Source organism: Microcebus murinus, chromosome 18 (assembly GCF_040939455.1).
Source record: "Microcebus murinus isolate Inina chromosome 18, M.murinus_Inina_mat1.0, whole genome shotgun sequence".
Classification (NCBI taxonomy): Eukaryota; Metazoa; Chordata; class Mammalia; order Primates; family Cheirogaleidae; genus Microcebus; species Microcebus murinus.
The window spans coordinates 8986536-9006711 of record NC_134121.1 but is presented as its reverse complement, the minus strand read 5'-3'; the positions used below and the strand labels follow the sequence as shown (position 1 = coordinate 9006711).

Sequence of the window (20176 nt, the reverse complement as noted above, 5' to 3'; positions counted from 1 at the left end):
AGAGGAGTGGGGTTCTGGTGGGCGACACGGCTCACACAGTCCGAGGAGGGCAGCCGCATGGCAGCAGGGCTGGAAGGCAGAGCCCCTCTCTCCCTCTACCCTGCCGCGGCCACGTCGGGGGAGGGGGCCTCTGACCCCCACCCTGCCTAGTGTTTCCAGGCTGGGCTTGCATCGGCACTGGCCGGGACGCTTGGTAAACAGTTCCAATTCCCAGGCTCACCGCTTAGAATCCCAGCCACCAGTCTAGGATTCCGCATCGAAAAAGCTTCCCAGGCCACGTGTGTGCACCTGAACCCAGCCCCGGCGGGAAACCGTGTGCTGCGGGGTGGGAGGAAGAGAGATTGTCTGGCCTCTCTCCTCACAGTGGGGTCCGTTCCCTTGCATTTAGGCCAGGCCCAGGCTCTCCTGGCCATTCTGGTGGGCGTTACCTGGTGGGTGACAAGGGCAGGCAGAAGGTGTGAGCGTCACACAGCCTCTTTCACACAGAGCTCGAGGGACTTGAGACAGACTTCTGTCAAAGTGGCGTGGTGAGCGGGAGGAGGGCAGTTCTGAGCTCAGCGACTTCCATCCTGCTCTGCCCCCTTCCTTGGGCCTCTCAGAAGTCCCCAGAAGCAGAGGCAGAGCTGTGGGCTCCACCCTAGATCTCGCTCTCTTCCAGAATCTCCTCCATGGTGTTGGCCAGGGTGACATCCCCCTCGCTGTACTCAGACAGGCTGCCGCCCCGGGGCCAGGCTGCGTGGCCCTGGTGGGGCCGCGCTCCCAGCTCCCCCAGCCCCCTCATGGCCAGGTGCAGGAGCTGCCCGCGGTTGAGTGAGGGCTGCAGCTTCCCAAGCTTCTCGGCGCCATCTCCCTCCGAGAGCTTCTTGGGACATTTGCCCAGGAACCGGAGGTTCCTGCCCGGGCCGCAGGCTCTGCAGCCTGAGTGACGGGCCAGCAGGAAGCGGACCCAGTGCTTCCGAAGCTCGGCCTTCACCTGTCAGGACAGACGGGGCGGGGTTACCGTCTTGGAGTCGTTCTGCCGCGGGTCCATGCAGCAAAGATTTCTTGAGTAGCCACGCTGGGCTTCCCTTGGGAAATGTACCTTCTAACTGGAGGAGACCAGCAAAAAGAGGCAGAGACACGTGCGGACATCAGATGGCGGATGCTGTGAGACCATCAAGCAGGACAGTGCGGAAAGGAGACAAAACTGGAGACACGGAGGTCAGGAAAGGACTGTGCCAAGGTGGCATTTGAGCTGAAACCTGCCTCGGATAAGGAGCCCCTGCGTGAAGGTGCAGAGCAGCCGCAGTGGGCGAAACGGAAGAGGGTTTGCGGTCAGGAAGCTTGCATTCCAGTGGGAGGAGACAGAAAAACTATCTAAACCTGGAGTGGGGTAGGGGAGGTTGGAAGGAGGCTGGAAACTCACTAAAGATGGGAGAAAACACCTGTCCTGCCCCCGGGCCCTCCCCCTTCGAGCCTTTCCCAGGGGAGCCGGGAGCTGGCCGGGCTGTGCAGTGCTATTAATGACAGTGACCGTAGCTCCCCAGTGCTCGGCATGCCTGGGGCAACACCATGAGGTAGGGCCGGTTATAATTCCCATTTTACCAGTAGGGAAACTGAGGCTAAACAAGCCATGGTGACATGCCTAACACACAGAGCTCCTAAGGGGGTGAACCAAGGCTTGAATCCAGATTTTTAGACTCCCAAGTGCAAGCTTGTTTCCTCCTCCACACTGGAATGCCTCTGTCTCCAGTGGGGCCCGGGCTGGGTTCTGAACCTCCTTACACCCATCCTGACACCTTTTCCCATCCATCTAAGCAGCCTCCTGTTCTCTCTCCTGGTGGCTCACGGTGCCAATTTGTCCCACCATGTGCTGGCCATTGCACGGTCCCCACAGCACCATCACGCCAACAGAAACCTCTGGGGCATACCACCGCAGGAAGCCGGGATGGCAACACGGAAATCTTACCTCTCCATTGGCAAAGCCATACTGCAAGGCCACTAGGAATCCCTGGAGCAGAAAGAAGACAAGGCATGAGATTTGACGCGGTAGATGTCTCTGAGAGTGACCGGCAAAGCCTAAGGGCCTGCCTCCGTCAGAGGAGCCCCCAGAAGAGGCATGCGACCACCCTGCTTATACTAACTGGAGCTAGTCATTCCTTCAGGTACACACGTACTGGGCAAGGCCACTGTCCCATTTCTACTTGTCCATAGTGAGCACTGGCTCATATTTTTCTCTGACTTGCATCCTTCCCTTTTGGAATCTGACCCTCCCCTCCTCTCTGAGCTTCTGGTGGGGGGCAGGGCTGTCAATCATACGGTTCCCACATTCTAGGATGGCCGTCACCACAACCAGCCCAAACGGGCCTGGGACCCCAGCAGGGCCAACCAGAGTTCTGTTCACTGGGAAGGAGGAGAGTTGGGCTCTCGTCCCTGCGTTTGCCAGCTGCATGGATGATGCCGGCCAGAGACACTGGTGGGCATCTGCCCAGTCACGTGGAGAGCCTGTCTGAGGCTGACGCCCACACAGAGAAGAGCAGAGGCCCGAGAGGGTGACAGACAGATTTCTGACGCTACTTTCTGAGTACCTGGATCCAGCTATGCCTGGTCCTGAAATTTTCAGTTATGTAGGATAATAAATGCCCTTTTCTCTTGTGAGAATATTTCTTTTGAAATGATAGATCATCTCCCGCCTGTGCCCCGGCCTTCATCTTGTACCACACTCGCCCTCAGCCCCTCTGTTCCAGCCACCGAGGCCTTCCGGCCTCCTCTGGCATGTCAAGCTTGGGTACTGGGAGACACTGAGTCTCCTCCCACTTTCTGTTTTCTGGACCATTCTTCCTCAAACCTCTGCCTACCTGGCTTCTCTAAATTCAGATCTTAGCTCAAATATTACCAAAAAGAGGTCTTTCCAGACCACCCAAGTTTTGTTAGAAGTCACCATCACAGAACTCTATTTTGTATTCATGATGCCACCAGAGCTATATTGTTACTTATTTGTTACCTGGTTGTTCTCTGTGCCCCCCCAACCCCAGCTCTGGCCCCCCAACAAGATGAGCATCCTCAGCTAGTCTTTTCAACGCCAGATCCCAGCACCTAAAACCACGCCTGGCACAAAACAGGAGCTCAACAAACATTTGTTGAATGAATAAGTGAGCGAATGAATGAATGAATGAATGAATGAATGAATGAATGAATGGGGTTTCTGCACTTACCACTACAAAAGAATCTTGCCTAGTACAATGTCAGATGTGACTACATAATTCCCTTTCTATTCTCTTCCTAGTTATCTAGAATTATGGACACAAGGATTAAAATGAAAACGATAGGCCACCTCTCTATGGCATTTTCATTTACAAAGCGTTTGTGTTGGGGAAGTTTCAATAACGGGATAATCTCTTGAATCTAGAACATTTTTCTGGACTCACTGTGTATCTCCCAGAGGTCTGGCATCAAAGAGGCTTCAGTTAATGGTTTTTCCCGCTTTTTCCCCAGACTTCTATGCGCCCTGATGTGTCAGTCCCGTGACAACCCACGCGCCCGGCCTTCCCTAACTGATCAAGGGCTGTGGGCGGGGCCGGGTGTCCGCTGCGTTGGAGCTGGCTGGGTGCTCTCAGGACTTGAGCGCTGGTGGGAAGACTCATAAAATGCCAGAAGTCACAGGCAAGGGCACTTGTTTAACTCAAGGGGGAAGGTCCCAGTGGCAGGGACCTCCAATATCTCAAGATGACAATGGCATGTGGCCCTGGGGAAGGGGTTTCTCCTCTTCCTCACATAAGCCTGTGCTGGCAATCACAACAACCCGACGTCGGATTCTGCCCACGAGTGTGGAATTTCCCTTCTCTTATGCACCAGATATTTCATAGCTGTGGCTTCTGAACGGGGGCCTGGTGGCACCCGCTAACCATTTCCGCACATGCGCCCAGCAGAGGTTCGCAGCGGCCCTGTGCGGCCGGCACGACAGGCGATACGATGTTTGCCTCCGGGCACGTGACAGAAGAGCTGCCTTTCGGTGTGCCAGAATGCTCAGAAACGAGTTGGCTAAAGTAAGATTTCACATGACAAATGTGTCTTTTCACTCCTTCAGGCTCTTGTTTTAGGAACATCCCAGAGCCTGGCTCTCATTCTAGATTAAGCAAGTGTGAAGGGAGTGGGCCCGCAGAACACGTGGCTCTCACCTCGTGTGCCACCACCCCTTGGCAGTCTCCCCTAAGCCGGATCCGCAGCGGGAGGCCGGTGGAACTCTCTACGCTGTGAGCCCTTGGAAGAGGGAAGGGCCGTCGGAAGCAGCAAGCGAAGGAAGCTTTAGGGCTAATATCTATTCTTGCTGATTCCCTAAGGTAATCCACCAAACGTGCCCCCACATTTGCCCACGCATGCTCTCGCTTCTGCCTGGTACGATGGAGGGAACAGTGCAGGGGCACTCAGAGGGTGGGAGGTCCCTGCCATACTCAGGCCCTCTAAGTGTGTTTTCTGGCTCAAAACCAGCGTGTTCTGGCACAAAACACGCTGCAGAGTCACTCGGATTTGTCATATTCCTCAGTGGTGCAAGGTGGTGAACAGGGCTCTAGTTGCTGCAGTAACGAGCAGCCCACGGTGGTAGCTCATCTCCAGAGACGGCTCCAATGATTGCTCTTCTCTCTGTAGGCTCACTCTGCTCCTCAGCCTATGCCTTGAGAGAGCTAGAAGTTTCTACTTCCTCCATCTCACAACATTTGTTCTTGGGATGCTCTGAGAGTCCAGCTGCCCTGCTATGAGACACCCAAGATACACGGAGAGGCCAGAGGAGAGCTGAGGCTCCCGGATCTACAGTCCTAGCTGAGGTCCTGGCCGACAGCTACCATCAAGGATTAGGTATGTGAATGAACCATCTCGGCTATTCTAGCCCAATCCAGCCTTCAGATGTTTGTAGCTCCAGCCAAAAATTATATCAAAAAGACCACCCACAGTGAGCCCAGACAACCTAGCTCAAAGAATCTTTAAAAATAATAAAATGGTTATTGTGTTAAGCCATGAAGTTTTGCTGTGGTTTGTCATACAGCCATAGATGACTAAAACATCCTCCCACGTTGGAGAAGTCTGATAGGCTAGCATTCTGCCTCAGAATTTTGCCTCACTTAGCTCCACCTGCATGTCTGGTCTTCACTGGCCTTGGGTGTGTGAGATCAGGTGATCAAGGGCTCACCCTGGCCCACCAGGCCCGCAGGGGACAAAAGGCCACCAAATACTACTGACATAACAGCTGCAAGTGTTTGCTTTCATTTTGTTTTTTTTTGTTTTTTTGTTTTTTTCTAATTTGGGATTACCTTTGAAAGAAGATTAAGGACAAACAACATAAAAAATCCAAATCACTAAATCTTAGCTTTTGAAATCCCCCAAAAGATTGAAATAAATTTAAACATGTTTTCATAATAAAAAAAAATTACTGATGAATCCCCTGTCTCAGTTCAAAGCCACAAAGAATTTAAGAGGGGAAAACAAACAAACAAACCATTGTCCAACTTCCCAGACTACACCTGCACCCCAGGCTCTGTCTCTTTGGCTGTTGGTGAGATGCGGTGGGCATGCACGTTTTCTCTGCTCTGCGCACAAAACCTCCCACCTGACCCCGTCTTGTGGCAGTGGTTTTAAGACTCAGATAGGGAACTTGGTGGCTCTGGTAGTAAGGAAGGAAGGAATGTAGTTGATAGTGAGAAATGAGGCTACAGAACCTTGACCCAAATAAAGCCAGCCCCAGCCATTTGAGCCATTTCAGCACCAGACGTGTGAGTGAAGAAGCCATGTGGGAAGTTCCAGCCCCACAAGCATCACAGACGCGGAAGTCAGCCATCCCTACTAGAGCCTACCCAGATTCCTGACGCCTAGAATCATGAGAAATAATTTTTTAAATTGTCCTCTTTAAGCTACTAAGGCATGGACAACAATTTGAAACAATAGATGATGAAAGTATCCAGGTAGCAACCACAGCTGGCCTCTTGATGCCAGTTTCAGCCCCCACACATCTGTCAAGGTTCAAGGACCTCCCAGTCTGGACCCACTAGTGCCCACCCAAGTGGTGCCGTGCTCAGTGTACCTGTCACCTGAAGCACAGACAAAGCTCATTTTGCACAATGCTCTGCAGAGAACCCAGCAAAAATAGGCACTTAATAAAAGGCTTCAAGTCGACACTCATAGTTAATAGGACCATGAGTCACATCAACTATTACAGCCCAGGGAAGAGACCACTTTTCCCTTCTTAGTCACCGAATCAGGCTGGCAGGATCAGGGCAACACTTCCCCACCTGCACGCCCTCCCAACGCCAAGGGCCCTCGCCGATAAAGCCTGCTGGTGCTAGAATTCTATTTTCATCCATGGCCTCTCTCAATGCTGAGCCTGTTTCCCCCAAAGCCAAGGCGCCATGCTGCAGACCCCTACTTACATGGAAGGAGCTCAATGTCAACTGAATGAAAAGTCGTACAAGTTTTGAAAATCCTTGAACTTGATCGTCAGTGATGAAGGAGAAGAGAATCTCGTGAACACCCAATAAAGGAATGAGGACCAGCGTTGATTTTGCCAATCTGTAAACGACAACCAAATAATGGTCATGAAGGCCATGCAGGAAATAGGCAACACATTCCCTGCCGTTCTGTGCACACCTTTATTGTGGCTCTTATCACACTGACAAATTGCTGATTTTCCAGTTGGTCTCCTTAACCACACGTTTAATGCTTAAGGGCCATGGTGGCCGTGTTCACTGCTACATCCTGACACCTGGCGCGTGGGAGATGCTCAGGAAACATGAGTTGAATGAATGAATGAATGAATCCCTCCATATGGATTATCATTATCCTCTACGGATGCCTGCAGAGTTTAATGCTTTGCCTGACGGATAGATTTCCACTCGAGTAGCTGCCACCCTGGGACACTCCACCCCGGCCAAGTTTGACAAGTTTCCCGTTGCCTGGCTAGCAGATACCTCTGTTTCTCTCTCTACCCAGGACTTTCAGCATCAATGCTTCCGATGTCGCCCTGAGAAGGGAGAGAAAATGAATTTCCCAGGGTCACACAGGCACTAAGTAGCAGATCTGCGCCTGGCAGTGGGGTTTCCGACTCACCTCCAGGCCCTACATACTCCACACACTGGGCATTGCTGTCAACCCTCGCATTGCCCCTCAACCCTGGCGACAGCAAGGGCTACAGGAAACGAAACACAGATCCTCCTCATAAAAACGTGCGGCACAGAGGTTCGCTGTTGTATATAGTCTACACACGTGAAAACGCAAACATTCCTTTGTACCACCCACGTGTAAAGAGCACAGCTGCGGCCCAAATGCTCCAAGCTGGTGGTTCCCAAATGTGGCTGACTATTAAAATTCCTTGCAGAGCTTTTAAAAAATATATATCACTTCCTGGGCTCTAGTGTCAACTCCATGAATCCAAACTTCTGGAAGTTGGGTCTCAGGAATGTGGAATATTTAAGGAACTCTCATGGGATTTTGAGAAGCAGCAGGTTTGGGAGCGCCTGAGCTTTACCCCGTTGAGCTGCTTGATTTAAAACTAACCACATTAGCAAAGGTGACTCATATTCAGTGTACAAACAACACTACTGTCTTATACACATTAGAAAGTAGAGCTTAATTGTGATGATTTTTTAGGCCAAATAATTTCTCATAAAGGGCCAGACTAGGAGGAGGTTTCCTCCCAAATCCCAAGGAGTTAAAGATGTACACATAGGGTAGCATAAGAAGTTCATGCGCAGCACCTAAGTGGTCACATAGGTACTACAGTAATAGGGTATTGGGCAGGTGGGAGGGGGGAGGGGGTGGGTATATACATATATAATGAGTGAGATGTGCACCATCTGGGGGATGGTCATGCTGGAGACTCAGACTTGTGGGGGGAGGGGGGGAAATGGGCATTTATTGAAACCTTAAAATCTGTACCCTCATAATATGCTGAAATAAAAAAAAAAAGGAATAGGAAAAAAAAGAAGTTCATGCGCAGTTTCTTAAGGGAGGTTTAACTCCATCCAAAAGAAAGAGCTTACTGTGAATCCTGTCTGCGAGAGCCATTCCAATGCAATATTATCAATGTTTGTGTTTTCATGTATGTAGACTATATACACGTGAAACCTGCTGCTTCTCACCTTTGTGCACGAAAAGCATCTAAAGCCAGGAAGAGGAGGGCAGGAGGCCACGAAGAAGGGGCTCCACCCAGCCACAAGGCTGCATGGACCAGAGCCTTGGCTGTCAGGGGAGGCCAGTGAGGTGGGGAGGGGGAGTCTCGGGCCGAGGTTGTGGGGGTCTCCTGAGCTGAGCTCAGATCCATGCCACCCCACCCCCCCTATGTGGGAGTCACTTCGCTTGGCAGCAGTAACGAGCTCCCAGTGAGAGACTATTTAGAGGGCTTTGTATTTCCAGGAGTGTTTTTAAAGCCCTCTGGCCCAGAGGTTGCAGAGTGGCAACCAAGGGTGGCCTCTGACCTGTAGAAAGCTTCTGCCCAGACGGCAGAGTGAGTTTTGCTCTTGGAGCCATCTTCAGATGCTAAGGAGCTTTCCAGCAAACAGGTCAGAAGACCCCCGCGTGAAAGATGCCCTCCGTATACCTGGAGGGAAGGAATGTCCTAATTTCTCAAGACACAGGGCCACAGAAGACCCTGAACACACAGGCCTTCTAAGCTCCCAGTCCATTGCCATTAGCTCGCAGCCCTCTTGTCCAGTGATGCTTCTCCACGGCTGTCCACTCCTCACCAGTCCCAGCACGAAAGAACACGGGAGAGGCCACTTCTTTGGGTCTTCATTCCCTTATGAAGGCTGCCGTGCCACATACAACCCACAAAATACATTTGTTCGCTTTTTCTCCTGTTAATCTGTCTTTGCCTGTTTTATTTTCAGGCCCAATCAGGAGTCCTAAAGGGTGGAGGAAAACTTTTTCTCCCCTACGTTGCCCACCAAAAAGTCCTTTCATAACAAAATACCATAGAATAAAAAAAAAAAAAAAAAAAAAAAAAGTCCTTTCAGAAAGGACTGGGGTTTAGCGCGTGGAGAAATGACTCTCCCCTTTATAAATGCGCTAAGAGTTCTGCCCTGTGTGTCACGTGGACAGCTAAGACCGTCTATCTGGGGGAAGAGCCACCTCCGTGCTGAGGACCACAAGGGACAGAGAACGCAGGGCATCGCTCGCCCCGTTCATAGCCCTGAAGTCCCTCCTTCACGCGCCGCCTCTCTCTGCAAGCCAGACAGGCGGGCCTTTGGCTGCGTCCCCGTCCCCGGCCTGGTGGTGGAAGCCCAGGGACAAGGGCTAACACTCCAGAAAGCCATTCAGCTCCTGGCAACCTGCCTCCTTGGCAGGGCCTAAATGTGTTTAATCTAAACTTTCCTAAAATATATTCCTGGAGGGAGGCCAGATGAGGGTTGCATTCTGAAAGTTCTCAAAGTCTCTGGCTGCTGGAGGCCACCTGTACCTACCGGAGTTTGGACGGAATGCGCTGGGCCCGCCGCCCCTCCCCCTCCCGCCAGCAGAGGTCTCAGGGGAAAACAAACACGGAGGGCCATGAGGAAGAGGAGCAGCCTCCCTGCGTGGAGGAGGGCAGTGTGACCTGAGCAGCTGAGGCAGGTGCGCCAGTGACCCACCAGGGTGACAGTAAGCAGCCCTCCGGGACCTCAAGTGAGGGGGTCAGCTCTGCTTTCTGAGAGCAAAATGGGCAAGTGAGTTCGTAGATGCTGTAGGATTCACCAGCCCAGGGAGTAAAATAAAGTGGCCCAGGTGTGTCCCGAGAGACAGGTCCCTGCCTTTGGCTAATTAATAAGTACAAGCCAATCAGCTGTATGGCACTCTGCATGGAGAAAGAGTAAGTGAGCAGAACCCGCCAGCCAAATTGGCAGGAAAAGCGAGGCGGGCTCAGCACTTATCCCACCCTGGCCTGCAGGGGGCGCGCTGGCTCCGGGAACCAACCTCCTGGACAGGTAAGCGTGCGGTGGGCCAGGGGTGGTTTCAGGACCCCCTCGGGCATCCTTCTCTGCTTTGATGACATGGTCACCAACCAACATGCCACTGACCTCTTTGGATGTATGGGCCTTTCAGTGTTAAGACTGGGTATGCCGGCACTAGAAAGGAATGCCTCACTCCCACCCCTACCTTCCACAGACATGGAAAACGAATAGTTTATACACCTTTGCCTTTTGTGAATTCAGGAGGTGTCAGTCAGCCCTCCAAAGTCTCAGCCACTCAAGAACACAGATGGGTCCCAGGTGCTGGCAAGCTCCCCAAGATGAGGCATCTCTGCCCGAGAGAACTTCAGGTACACATGCACCCAGGTGCCTCTTTTCAAACTTTCTCCTTGAATGGGGGAGGGTGGCAGAGGGCGGGGGGAGGAAAAAGGAGTTTCCAGGCAGATTGCCTGTGTCAGGGAGGGTGACTCTTCCTCCCTGCAGAACACCCTCCTGTGTCATCGTGCAGTCATGAGGGTCTCCCCTTCCCCAGATCGATGGCCCCCAGCTGCGCGTGCACACTCCGGGGCTGTGCCAGGCAATCTATTTGATATTGCAAGAAAATATAATAACAGAAGATAATAGAAGTTCTATGTATATTAATTTTTATCTATCCTTTTCCATGTTCTATTTTGGGGATATCTTATAACATATATGTGTTCATTAGACCGTGCACATATATGATGAAGGGCATACTCAAAATTTCTTTACTGATAGAGATGCATGATTAGAACAGTTTGGAAACCACTACCTTGGAAAACAGAATATTGAGGCCGAAATGACATTCGTCATGGCCCGAGCAGGAAGTTCCAGGTGTTATTTCACTAGAGCGTCTGATCAGTGGTCCTCCCTCCGGCTGCGTGTGCGAGTGTCCCGGGGACTCTGTGAGAAGCGCATCCCACACTTACTGAGTCAGGATACCCGGCGGGGGGCTCCCGGGTTGCACTTTGGCCGTCTTTCAGGGGATGCTTAAGGTGGAAAACTATCGTGGGACTTGTGGGTCTGGGCACGGGGAAGGACCCAGTGATAGGCTTTGGGGGCACAAAGCACAGGGCTTAGGCTCCAAGCCCCTTGGGATTCGTCTGCTCTCTGTTTCTGTCTCCTAGGAGCACTAGCTTCTGTCCAGTTTCTGGGGTCCCTGGTTTTCCCAGCAGCTGGCTACCAAGAGGACTGTCTTCCCTGAGTGGACCCGAACAGCATGGACGAGAGCAGGCTTGGAACTCCATCCCCAGAGAGCAGCGAGAGAGGCCGAGCCTTGGGAAAGGGGCCAAGGAGGCTGCTCAGCCACTTGGAGGCTCGACTGGAGGCGCCAAGAGAGACAGTGTGGCTCCCTGGGGCCCAGGCCGGTTCCCCAGGGCTGGAGGTTTCTGCAAAATGTTTTGGCCAAAGCCCCAGCTAGCAACTATGGTATATATCTGTCCAGTCCTGAACTTCGTATGTTTACCCTTCTAGACCTCATGGAGGGAGGGTTTTAGGAAGATAAGATTTGAGAGTCTGGATCCTGAGCAAACTCAGCTCACCACATCTGATTAGATGGGGCCACCCATATCTGCAACCTCCTGAATCCTCGTAACAAGCAGGAGATGGGTCTGCCATGACGCTCCCATTTGACACACCAGGAAGGCCAAGGTGGCCAAGCTACTTGCCTAAGGTCAGTTGGTGAGTCTGGGGTCACAGCCAGCACCCTCCCTCCTGTCTCCTGCTCCACAACAACAACCCGTCCTTAGTCCTTAGGGAAGTAGAATGTGGGGCCCCCCAGGCAGGATCCACATCATATTTATCTCTTGTTCAAAGCACAGGGCTGGACATACTGTAGCCATCCATTAGATGTTTGTCAGGCAAATGGATAAACTCCCTTCCCGGTACCTCAGCTGAGCCTTAGAAAATATGAGAAACAGAGCTAAGGCCATCATCACTCGTGGCCTGCAGTGCGGACTAGGGTGCCCACCCTTAGCACTGCTCTGTGCCCACACTCCCCCCACGAGAGCCCTGCCGAAACGCACATGCCACGTAGGAAGTACAAAATAACTAGGAACAGAGGGAGGGAGCCCTTTATCTGTCATTCATTCATTCATTCGTTTTCACAGGAATGTCAACCTTACAAGCACCCGTGATCTGGTACTTATGAGTGGGGACTGCTGTCATCACAGAAAGAAGGGGAGACACAGCAAAGGAAGCCACAAAGAAAGGGTGACTGTGAAGAATGTACTTCCTTGAACTCTAAAAGTTTATGGTCTTATTTCATAGGGTGTCAAGAATACCCAAATATTCTCTTCAGGGTTATGAGAATGTCTTTTATACTGTTGTTTCAAATCGTTCCCAAGGAAGGGAACTGCCAAACTTCCCTTCACATGAGATTCCTTTTCCCATGTCTAGGGGATTCTTAGAAGTTTCTTGCTGCGGGAATGTGTGTGCCCCTGACTACTCACCACTTACTTCATTTTCATGGGGTCAGAAGGTCCTCGTCGTTGGCCAAAGTCTCACGTTGGCAAAAGTTATAGGCGATCCTACAACACCTGTTTTGGGACGGGGTCTCCCTCATTCCCTTACCTTAGGAGATGAACATACCAACGAACCTTCTCCCCCCTTCCCAGAACATTAGCCAGCAGGAGTCAAAATGCCCCGGACGGCTGCCACCAACCTCAGACCACTCACCTGTATTTGTAATCTCGGAAGCACATTTGATGGGCTTTGAGCTTAGAAATGAGAAGCTTGAGAATTTTCACAAAGATGAAGAAATTGACCTTGAAAAAAAGCAGATGTGGGTAAGTGCTGGACTCTATATAGCTGTGAATGTCAAGGTCGCCCCAGGCTTGACCATTAGTTCCTCATCTGTGTGAACCAGGGGCAATTTGGCCATCAGCTGGTCAGGGAGTAAGTACTTAATGGTAATCGCCACTGTCCTGTAGGTCATATGAACTGAAAGTCTGCAATTCATTTGGTTTATTCTTCTGCCTCATTACTAAAGCCATCTGAGAAAGGCAGATGGACATTTACATCATTATTATTAACATTATCATTAATATTAAGTGACATTTGGTGACTACTCACCATGCCATGCTTGGGGCTAAGAACTTTCTGTGCACTATTTTATTTAATCTTCATAAATCCCCAACCCCTGAGGCAGCCACAACTGGTTTTATTCTCATAACACAAGGAGAAAAGAGAAGCACTTAGGAGTGTAATGCCCAGGTTGCACAGCTAGGTGGCGACCGAGCTGGTAATTAAGCCCAGGTTATATGATCGCACCCCTCCCTTCCCTTAAACAGAACCCCACACTGCCTCTCCTCCATGAACTCCAGCCCCGTGGGGGTCTAACCTGAGGTCCTCCTGCCGCCATGGAATTCACTGGACGGTGTATGTTCTCCACTCCCTAGAATACTTTCCACGATTGTCACGGACTGGGAAAATCCAGCCCTTCATTGTCAGCCTTGGTAGAAAATTTATAATACGCCTGAGAATTCCTTGAGGCTTCTCCTCAGAAGGCAGAGCCTAATACGGCCCGCCTTCCCCTGTGGAGGTGAGCTGCCTCTAGTTACCCGCGCCTAACGGAAACAGATGGGCAAGTGATGCTACGTGACTTCTGAGCTAGGTCCTCAAAAGGACGGCCTCCCCCTGTGCTCTCCCCCTCTCCGACTGCTCACTCCAGGGGAAGCCGGCCACCATGTTGCAATGACACCCAAGCAGCAGGTGGAGAGACCCACACCGGGGAACTAAGTCCTTCTGCCAACTACCAGCACCGCTCGCCACCCTGGGGCTGATCTTGCAGCCCTAGTCAAGCCTTCAGCTGGCTGCGGCCTCATGAGAAATCAAGAGCCCCCCGGAAGTGTTGACAAGCAAGTAGGCGAGTGTGGGTAGGGCTTGGAGAACGAGAACAGGGTTTGTGAGACGTGAGAGTGGAGGGGGAGGGAGGACCAGTTCCCGCCGGCCATGCTGAGTACGGAGTTTGGATTCACGTGGGAAAGCAAGGGACAGCTGGTGATGCATTTTAAGCAGGCAAGTGACCCGATCAGATTCGCAGCCCTGCATTCCAGAAAGATCGTCTTAGCAGCAGGTGTGGAGAATGTGTTTGAGAAGGCACGGCTGGAGGAGGGGTCAGGAGGCAGTCCCAGAGTTTCTGGGGGAGGAAGACGGAGAGGTGAACTCAAGTGGCAGCCCTGGTGCTTCAGTGACGGAGAAGTGACATATTTGCAACGATCCAGTTTGAGTCAAACGATCTTTGCTGCTGGTTAAATGTGAGGTCAAAGATGCCCCCACGTGTCCTGGCAGATCTGAAGTGCGGCAGCGCCGCTCAGTAAGGGTGGGGGGAGGAGGGCGAGGTGGCGGTGGGGGCAGGCGAGGGGTCCCGTGGTTTGGAACACAGGAGATGCCCCACGGCAGTTAGATGTGTCCGGACCTCGGCAGAGAGGCGCCAGCCAGAGCATGATGCTGTTGGAGTAGGCGAGGTTATCCAGGGAGACGGTGTAGACGGGGGGAGAGAGAGGGCGGAGAGAATTGCCCTGTGTGGAAGGGAAAGGTGGAGGAGGAGGAGAGAGCAAAGGTGGTTACAAAAGGACAGCTGTAGGGCAGTCAGGATGAACCACACGGAAGGGGCATCCTGGAATCCCCCGAAGGGAAGAATTTTGAGGTTTAAATGCTACACAGAATTTAAACAAGACTGCTTTTAGCAACAAGGAGCTCACTAAGAGAAGCTGCAGTGCAGAGGTGAGAGCACAGGCCCGATTCCAAAGCTTTGTTCTGTGAATGCAACGGGAAGAGGAGAGACAGTGTAGACAACGTCTAAGAGGCTTGGCTGTGAAGGGAGGCACAGTGATGGAACAAGGGTTGACAAGGGATACACAGTGGAGATACTGTCTCCCTGCTTTTTTTAATTTTCTTTTTAGAGACACAGTCTCAGTCACTCAGGCTGATGTGCAGTGGCACGATCACGGCTCACTGCAACCTCAGACTCCTGGGCTCAAGCGATCCTCCTGCCTCAGCCTCCCAAGTAGCTGGGACTGCAGGTACGCACCACCATGCCCGGCTAATTTTTATTTTAGTGAGACAGGGTCTCACTATGTTGCCTAGGTTGGTCTCAAGCTCCTAAGCTCAAGTGATCCTCCTGCCTCAGCCTCCCAAAGTGCTGGGATGACAGGTATGAGCCACTGCACCTGGCTTCCCACTTTTATTTGCAGGGCTGGAAGAGGTTTTGGGTTGCAACTGATTTTAAGGTTGAAAAGACCTAAAAATGCCCCTGCATATGCAAATGAGAAAGAGTTGATGGAGAGAGCGATCAGGTTACAATTAATGGAATAAAGTCTCTAGAGAATACTGTCCCTGTCTAGAAACAAAATCCTTTCGCTACATAATGAAACACGAGCTGTAGAATCCAGTATGTACCTGTTAGTGCTTGCTTTATTGGCCTTGGGAGAGTCAACGCCAAATGCCAAAAGCCTCGTTTTGGGCGAGGAGCTCTTTATCCAGTCTGTAAACCAGCAGGAATGATGGAGGTTCCCGGCCAAAGAATATTTAGTAACAGAAAATTTAAATACAAACTAAATGTAACCAAGTAATTTATCCCTTTTAATGGGATATCTGCTTTTCATCATAAAAAGAAAACGTTGTGTCCTTGGCTTAGGGGTTTGTTAAACACAGGCATTTTTCTTACAAAGTAAGCTTAGCAGGGAAAGGCACGTATTTCAGCAAATTAATTTCAATTAGGGCTGTCACCTAGGAAATGAAGGCTTGTAATGAGATGAGAAGCATGTTGATTTGCTGTTCTTTGTGTCTGCCAGAGACCAGACAAGAGCAAACGGGCATCAACTAATGGGCCATATGGGAGAAGCACCTCCTCACTGCGGTGGGACGAAACACCAGCCCGGTTACCATGGAGCCTCTATTCGGCTGGGCTTCCAGGAAGACAAGAGTCAGCGATCACATTTGGATGGTGCTGTTCTTCACTTGTACACAAGCAGGAAAGGGGCTGAAAGAAGAAATCTGTGACCAGATGCGAGGCACTTAGGACCCCAAATATATAAGGCTCCCTTCCAGGTTCTAGAGAGTACAGATGCACTCTCAGATGTTTTGGTGACACTTTTTTGGCGCCCCGGCTTCTGTGCACAGATCTGGGCCAACAGGTTGGCAGAGGTGATTGCTAACATGGCAAGAGCTCAGGGGTAGCCTTCTTCTACCCTTCAACTCTTGAATCGGCCCCAAAGCGCCTCCCCCTATGGCTTGCCGTGTGAACTAACATGCCTACTCTGAGAGCTACTCCTTTGGGTTCCAACACTCCCTCTCCAAGAGCCCTGCTGAAATGCACGTGTCCCCTAGAACATAAGAAATGACTAGGAAAGGAGAGAGAAAGCCCTTTCATTCATTCATTCACTTATTTTTACAACAATGAAGACCTCAATAATTACCTACTATCTGCCTTATTTTCACCATGGAAAGCAGATGATGGGGTACAGCAAAGGTAAGTTTTGATGGGGTGGGGAAACTCAGGGTACAGGGAGATTTCCACTGTAACTCTTCAGAAGAGGAGAGTATGGGAAATGAGGGGATGTCTTGGGAAACCTGGAACAGCAGAAAGCCTCTGAGTTCCTGGTGAGGCAGAGGACCTAAGGAGGGACAAGGCTAGTGAAGACTAATGTCACCAGTTTCTCAGCTCCGCCAGGCTCTGAGGCTATCAAAAGAGATTTAACAAAAATAAATGAAGGCTTTTGACTTTATGCCTTCATAAATTCGACAGATGGTTCATTCAATTGGTTGGCTCAAAAAAGCCATTCAACTGGGTGCTCAATCTGGTCAGTCTGTTATCTGCAGGGAGCAGGATATGAATAGGATGACCTTGCATGGTGCAATGATCTTGTAAGGCTGTCCTTGAGAAGGACTAATCAAGACTTTACTGATATTCTATTGGGGGCAGGGGACACTAGGATGTGAGAATGTACCATGTTCCAATATGATTCAACCTTAAAGGTACACCCATTGCAGGGGTGACAGGCTAATCTAAGTAGTGAAGTCTTATACAAATAAAGAAGTGGTGATTCTCCATTTTCTGTGCCTAGCGAAAGACCCAAAGAGCATCTGGATTCTTTAGCCACGTTGTGGTCATTCTGAAACATTCTGAAACCTTGTAGCCAATAAAGTCTGCGGAGGTATCTGGAAATCCAGCATAATACACGACGTTCACACCAACCAGGTGCTGATACACCAATGCAGACCCAGCTGCGGGAGCCACAGGAGAGACCAGGCTGTGGGACTGGGAGCCCGGACCTGGGACAGCAGACTCCTTGGTCCCAGGGCTAAGCTCTCCATGGACAGTTGCCTTTTCTCCAGAAGCTTCTGCTCCATGCTCCCCAAAATAGGGCCCAGGCTCAAATTTGGCCAAGATTAAAAAAAAAAATACATCAACCGTTAAGTACCCTAAAATGCCAAGTGCTACCAGCTCAATTTTAATTATTATGTTACTTTTTGGTACTTCAGTTTAGATAGAATATATGTGGAGGTCAAAGAATTTTCTTTTTCCTTAACACAACAAAAGTTTATTTTTCTGCTTATGTCACCATCTAGTGCAGCGGGGGGGGGGGGGGGGGGCGGCTCTGCTCCACGCAGTCACTCAGGGAGCCAGGCAGCTTCCATACTGTGGGTTAAGGAATTCTCTTTTAGAGCTGGGGTTATGTCTACTCACATCAGGGGGAAACTGCAAAATTGGTCAAATGACCAAACGTGAAGGTAGATATGGGTTCAGCCATAGTCTGATGAGTCTCAGAATAATAACTATGACATTCTGAATCCCCCAAGGACAGGAACTCTGAGAGGACCTAGCAGAAACCCAAGCACAGGGAAGGTGCTCAACGAATGCTGAACGAAGGTGCAGAGCAGTGGGTGCATGACAGTCCAGTGCTAAGGAAGCTCTACGTGGCAGAAGTTTTGATTCCATCAGTCTGGGTGGAGTCCAGGCTGGGTATTTTTTAAACTTCCCCAGGTTGTTCTAATGTGCAGCCACTGTCTAGCCCAGGGTGTCTCAGCCTCTGCACTATTGCTATCTGGGGCAGGGTAATTTCTTGTTCGAAGGTCTGTTCTGTGCATTGCAGTGTTTTGAGCAGCATCCCTGGCCTGCGCCCACCAGATGCCAGTAGCAGCACTCTTCCCACACCCCCACCCCCAATTTGTGACAATTAAAAATGTCTCCAGACATGGCCAAATGTCCCCAGGGGGCAGAATCACCTGTGTTTCAAAACCACTAGTCTAGTCTAGCCCTGCTTTTACAGATGAGGAAGCAGGCGCCCAGAGAGGGCAGCTGCTGGGCTCAAGGGCACATCAAGGTCAGCCGCAGAACAGGGCGCTCGACTCCTCGCTCGTTCCTTCACTTCGCTACACGGCCTCTCTTGTCCCCTTCACGTCTGGTAGGACACATACATTCCACTCTTCTGGGAACCCTGCAACCACTGTGCAGAGTCGTAGACTCCCAGAGCTGTGTGGGTCGGGGAGGTTTAGCTCCCTATTGTTCAGAACGGATTCTCTTCTTGGAGACTGATAGAGTTGGGAAATCCAAAGCCCTTCTCTGTGGTTCATGTCAGTGTTTTACCAGTTTATGGTTAAATATTCTTCCTGTGACCAAGGGAAACTTCTTCCATTTCTATCAAGCCCATTTCCTCTTGTCCAAGCCCCTGCAGACGCAGACAACAGTTTAGCAACGCTCTCTCTAAGACCTTCATAGACTTGAGGACGATTGTGCAATGCTGCCTTGCAGGCACGCCTGTTGACTTTCTTTAATTGGGAGCATAGAGAGATTAATAAAGGGCCCAATCTCCAAGGAGAGAGAGAATTCACCAGGCAGACTTGAGGCCATGTCCAGGCAGGAGGACAGCAGGGGCAAAGGCATGGGAGGAGTGAGACTCCATGGTGTAATTGGAGAACTTGGAATGTCTCCATTTAAGTAGAGCTTAGGGTGCTTACAGTTGGATGAGTAGACAGGGAATGACAATGACCACACCAAGGAGTTGGGAGCCAGGCCTGAGGGCAATAGTGACCCATCCAAGAGTCACAGGTAGAAGAGAGACATAATCAAATGTTACTCCAAACAGATCACTCTGGCTGCAACAGGAGGATGATTTCCAGAGGCAAGAATGAAGGAACAGAGACCGAATAGGTCTCCTTTTGCACAAGGAATGCCAAGGGGCAGAATAAGAGTAGCAACCATGGGATTGGGGAAGAGGAGATGGGTTTAGAGGAAGAACTGACTAGACTCGAAGTCTAAGTGGATGTTGCAGGGTGGAAGAGGATGGGAGCTAGGAGGACACCCAGCTTTCTGGCGTGGGTGTCTGGTAGGTGGATGGTGAAGCCATTTGCTGGGTGGGTGAGCAGGAGGAAGAGGAGGCCTGCATGGGAAGATGAGGGGCCACCGTCAGCTAAGGTGGCTGTGGCCCTGCTGGTGGAGCCAACCACGCCTGCAGTTGTGAAAGCAACAGCATGTAAAGGTCACTTTACCAAGGTGAGAAGATACAGCACCTTCTCTCGTCATGCTAGGAAGAGAGTGCCACTCTAAGAACCAGGAATCACCAGGAGAAACTAGCATTCAGGACAGCCAGCCATGGAGGGCCAAAGTGCCAGGGCCCAGAGCAGGGGTTCCAGTCCTGAGAGTCCATTAGAATTATTTGAGAGCTTTTAAACTACAAGTTCCTGGGCCCCAATCTCAAAATTGCTGATGTCATTGGTCTGGGGTATGAGCCACCATGGTATTCCTAATGTGCAGCCAGTGTTGAGAACCACAGGTGTAGACAAAGAGCTTGACCAAGTTTAATGAGCTTCCAAAGTCTAGGGGTCTCATTTCAGTGCAGGTGCTGATTCAGCAGGCCTGGGGGTGGGGCCTGAGGACCTGCATTTATAACAAAGAGTTGCTCAGGGGATGCCGGTGCTCCTGGTCCAAGGACCACTCTTGGAATAGCAAGGACGTAGCAACAGGCTTTTCACCCCTGCTGGCACGTTAGCACCTCCTGGCCACTCCTGAGACCAATGAAACACGAATGTGTGGAGGTGGGACTCGGGCAAAAAGAATTTTTGAAGATACTTAGGGGATTCCAAGAGCAACCCAGTTTGAGAGCCATTGATGTAGCTTCTAGAAGACTGCAAGGTAAACACTCAGGGTCCAGCTAGCCCAGCCCTGACCTCCATCCTACGGATGGCTGTTGGCCTCCATGCTGCTTCCTTCTGCTTGGTGAGCAAGAACCCTCAAGGGCCTCAAGCGT

The 20176-nt window shown here is 51.0% G+C and overlaps 1 protein-coding gene across 1 annotated transcript in view; it reads right to left on the bottom strand.

Moving 5' to 3' along the window:
- Window positions 1-140: 140 nt before the first annotated feature.
- The window catches only part of GLP2R (glucagon like peptide 2 receptor), a 52384-nt gene continuing 32348 nt past the window's right edge, over window positions 141-20176 (bottom strand). The window contains exons 10-13 of the mRNA XM_012748000.3: window positions 12603-12691; window positions 6399-6537; window positions 1949-1990; window positions 141-973 (exon numbers count right to left, since the gene is read on the bottom strand). Of these exons, the coding sequence (XP_012603454.2) occupies window positions 638-973; window positions 1949-1990; window positions 6399-6537; window positions 12603-12691 (606 nt within the window). The 3' untranslated portion in view covers window positions 141-637. The remainder of the gene's footprint in view (window positions 974-1948; window positions 1991-6398; window positions 6538-12602; window positions 12692-20176) is intronic.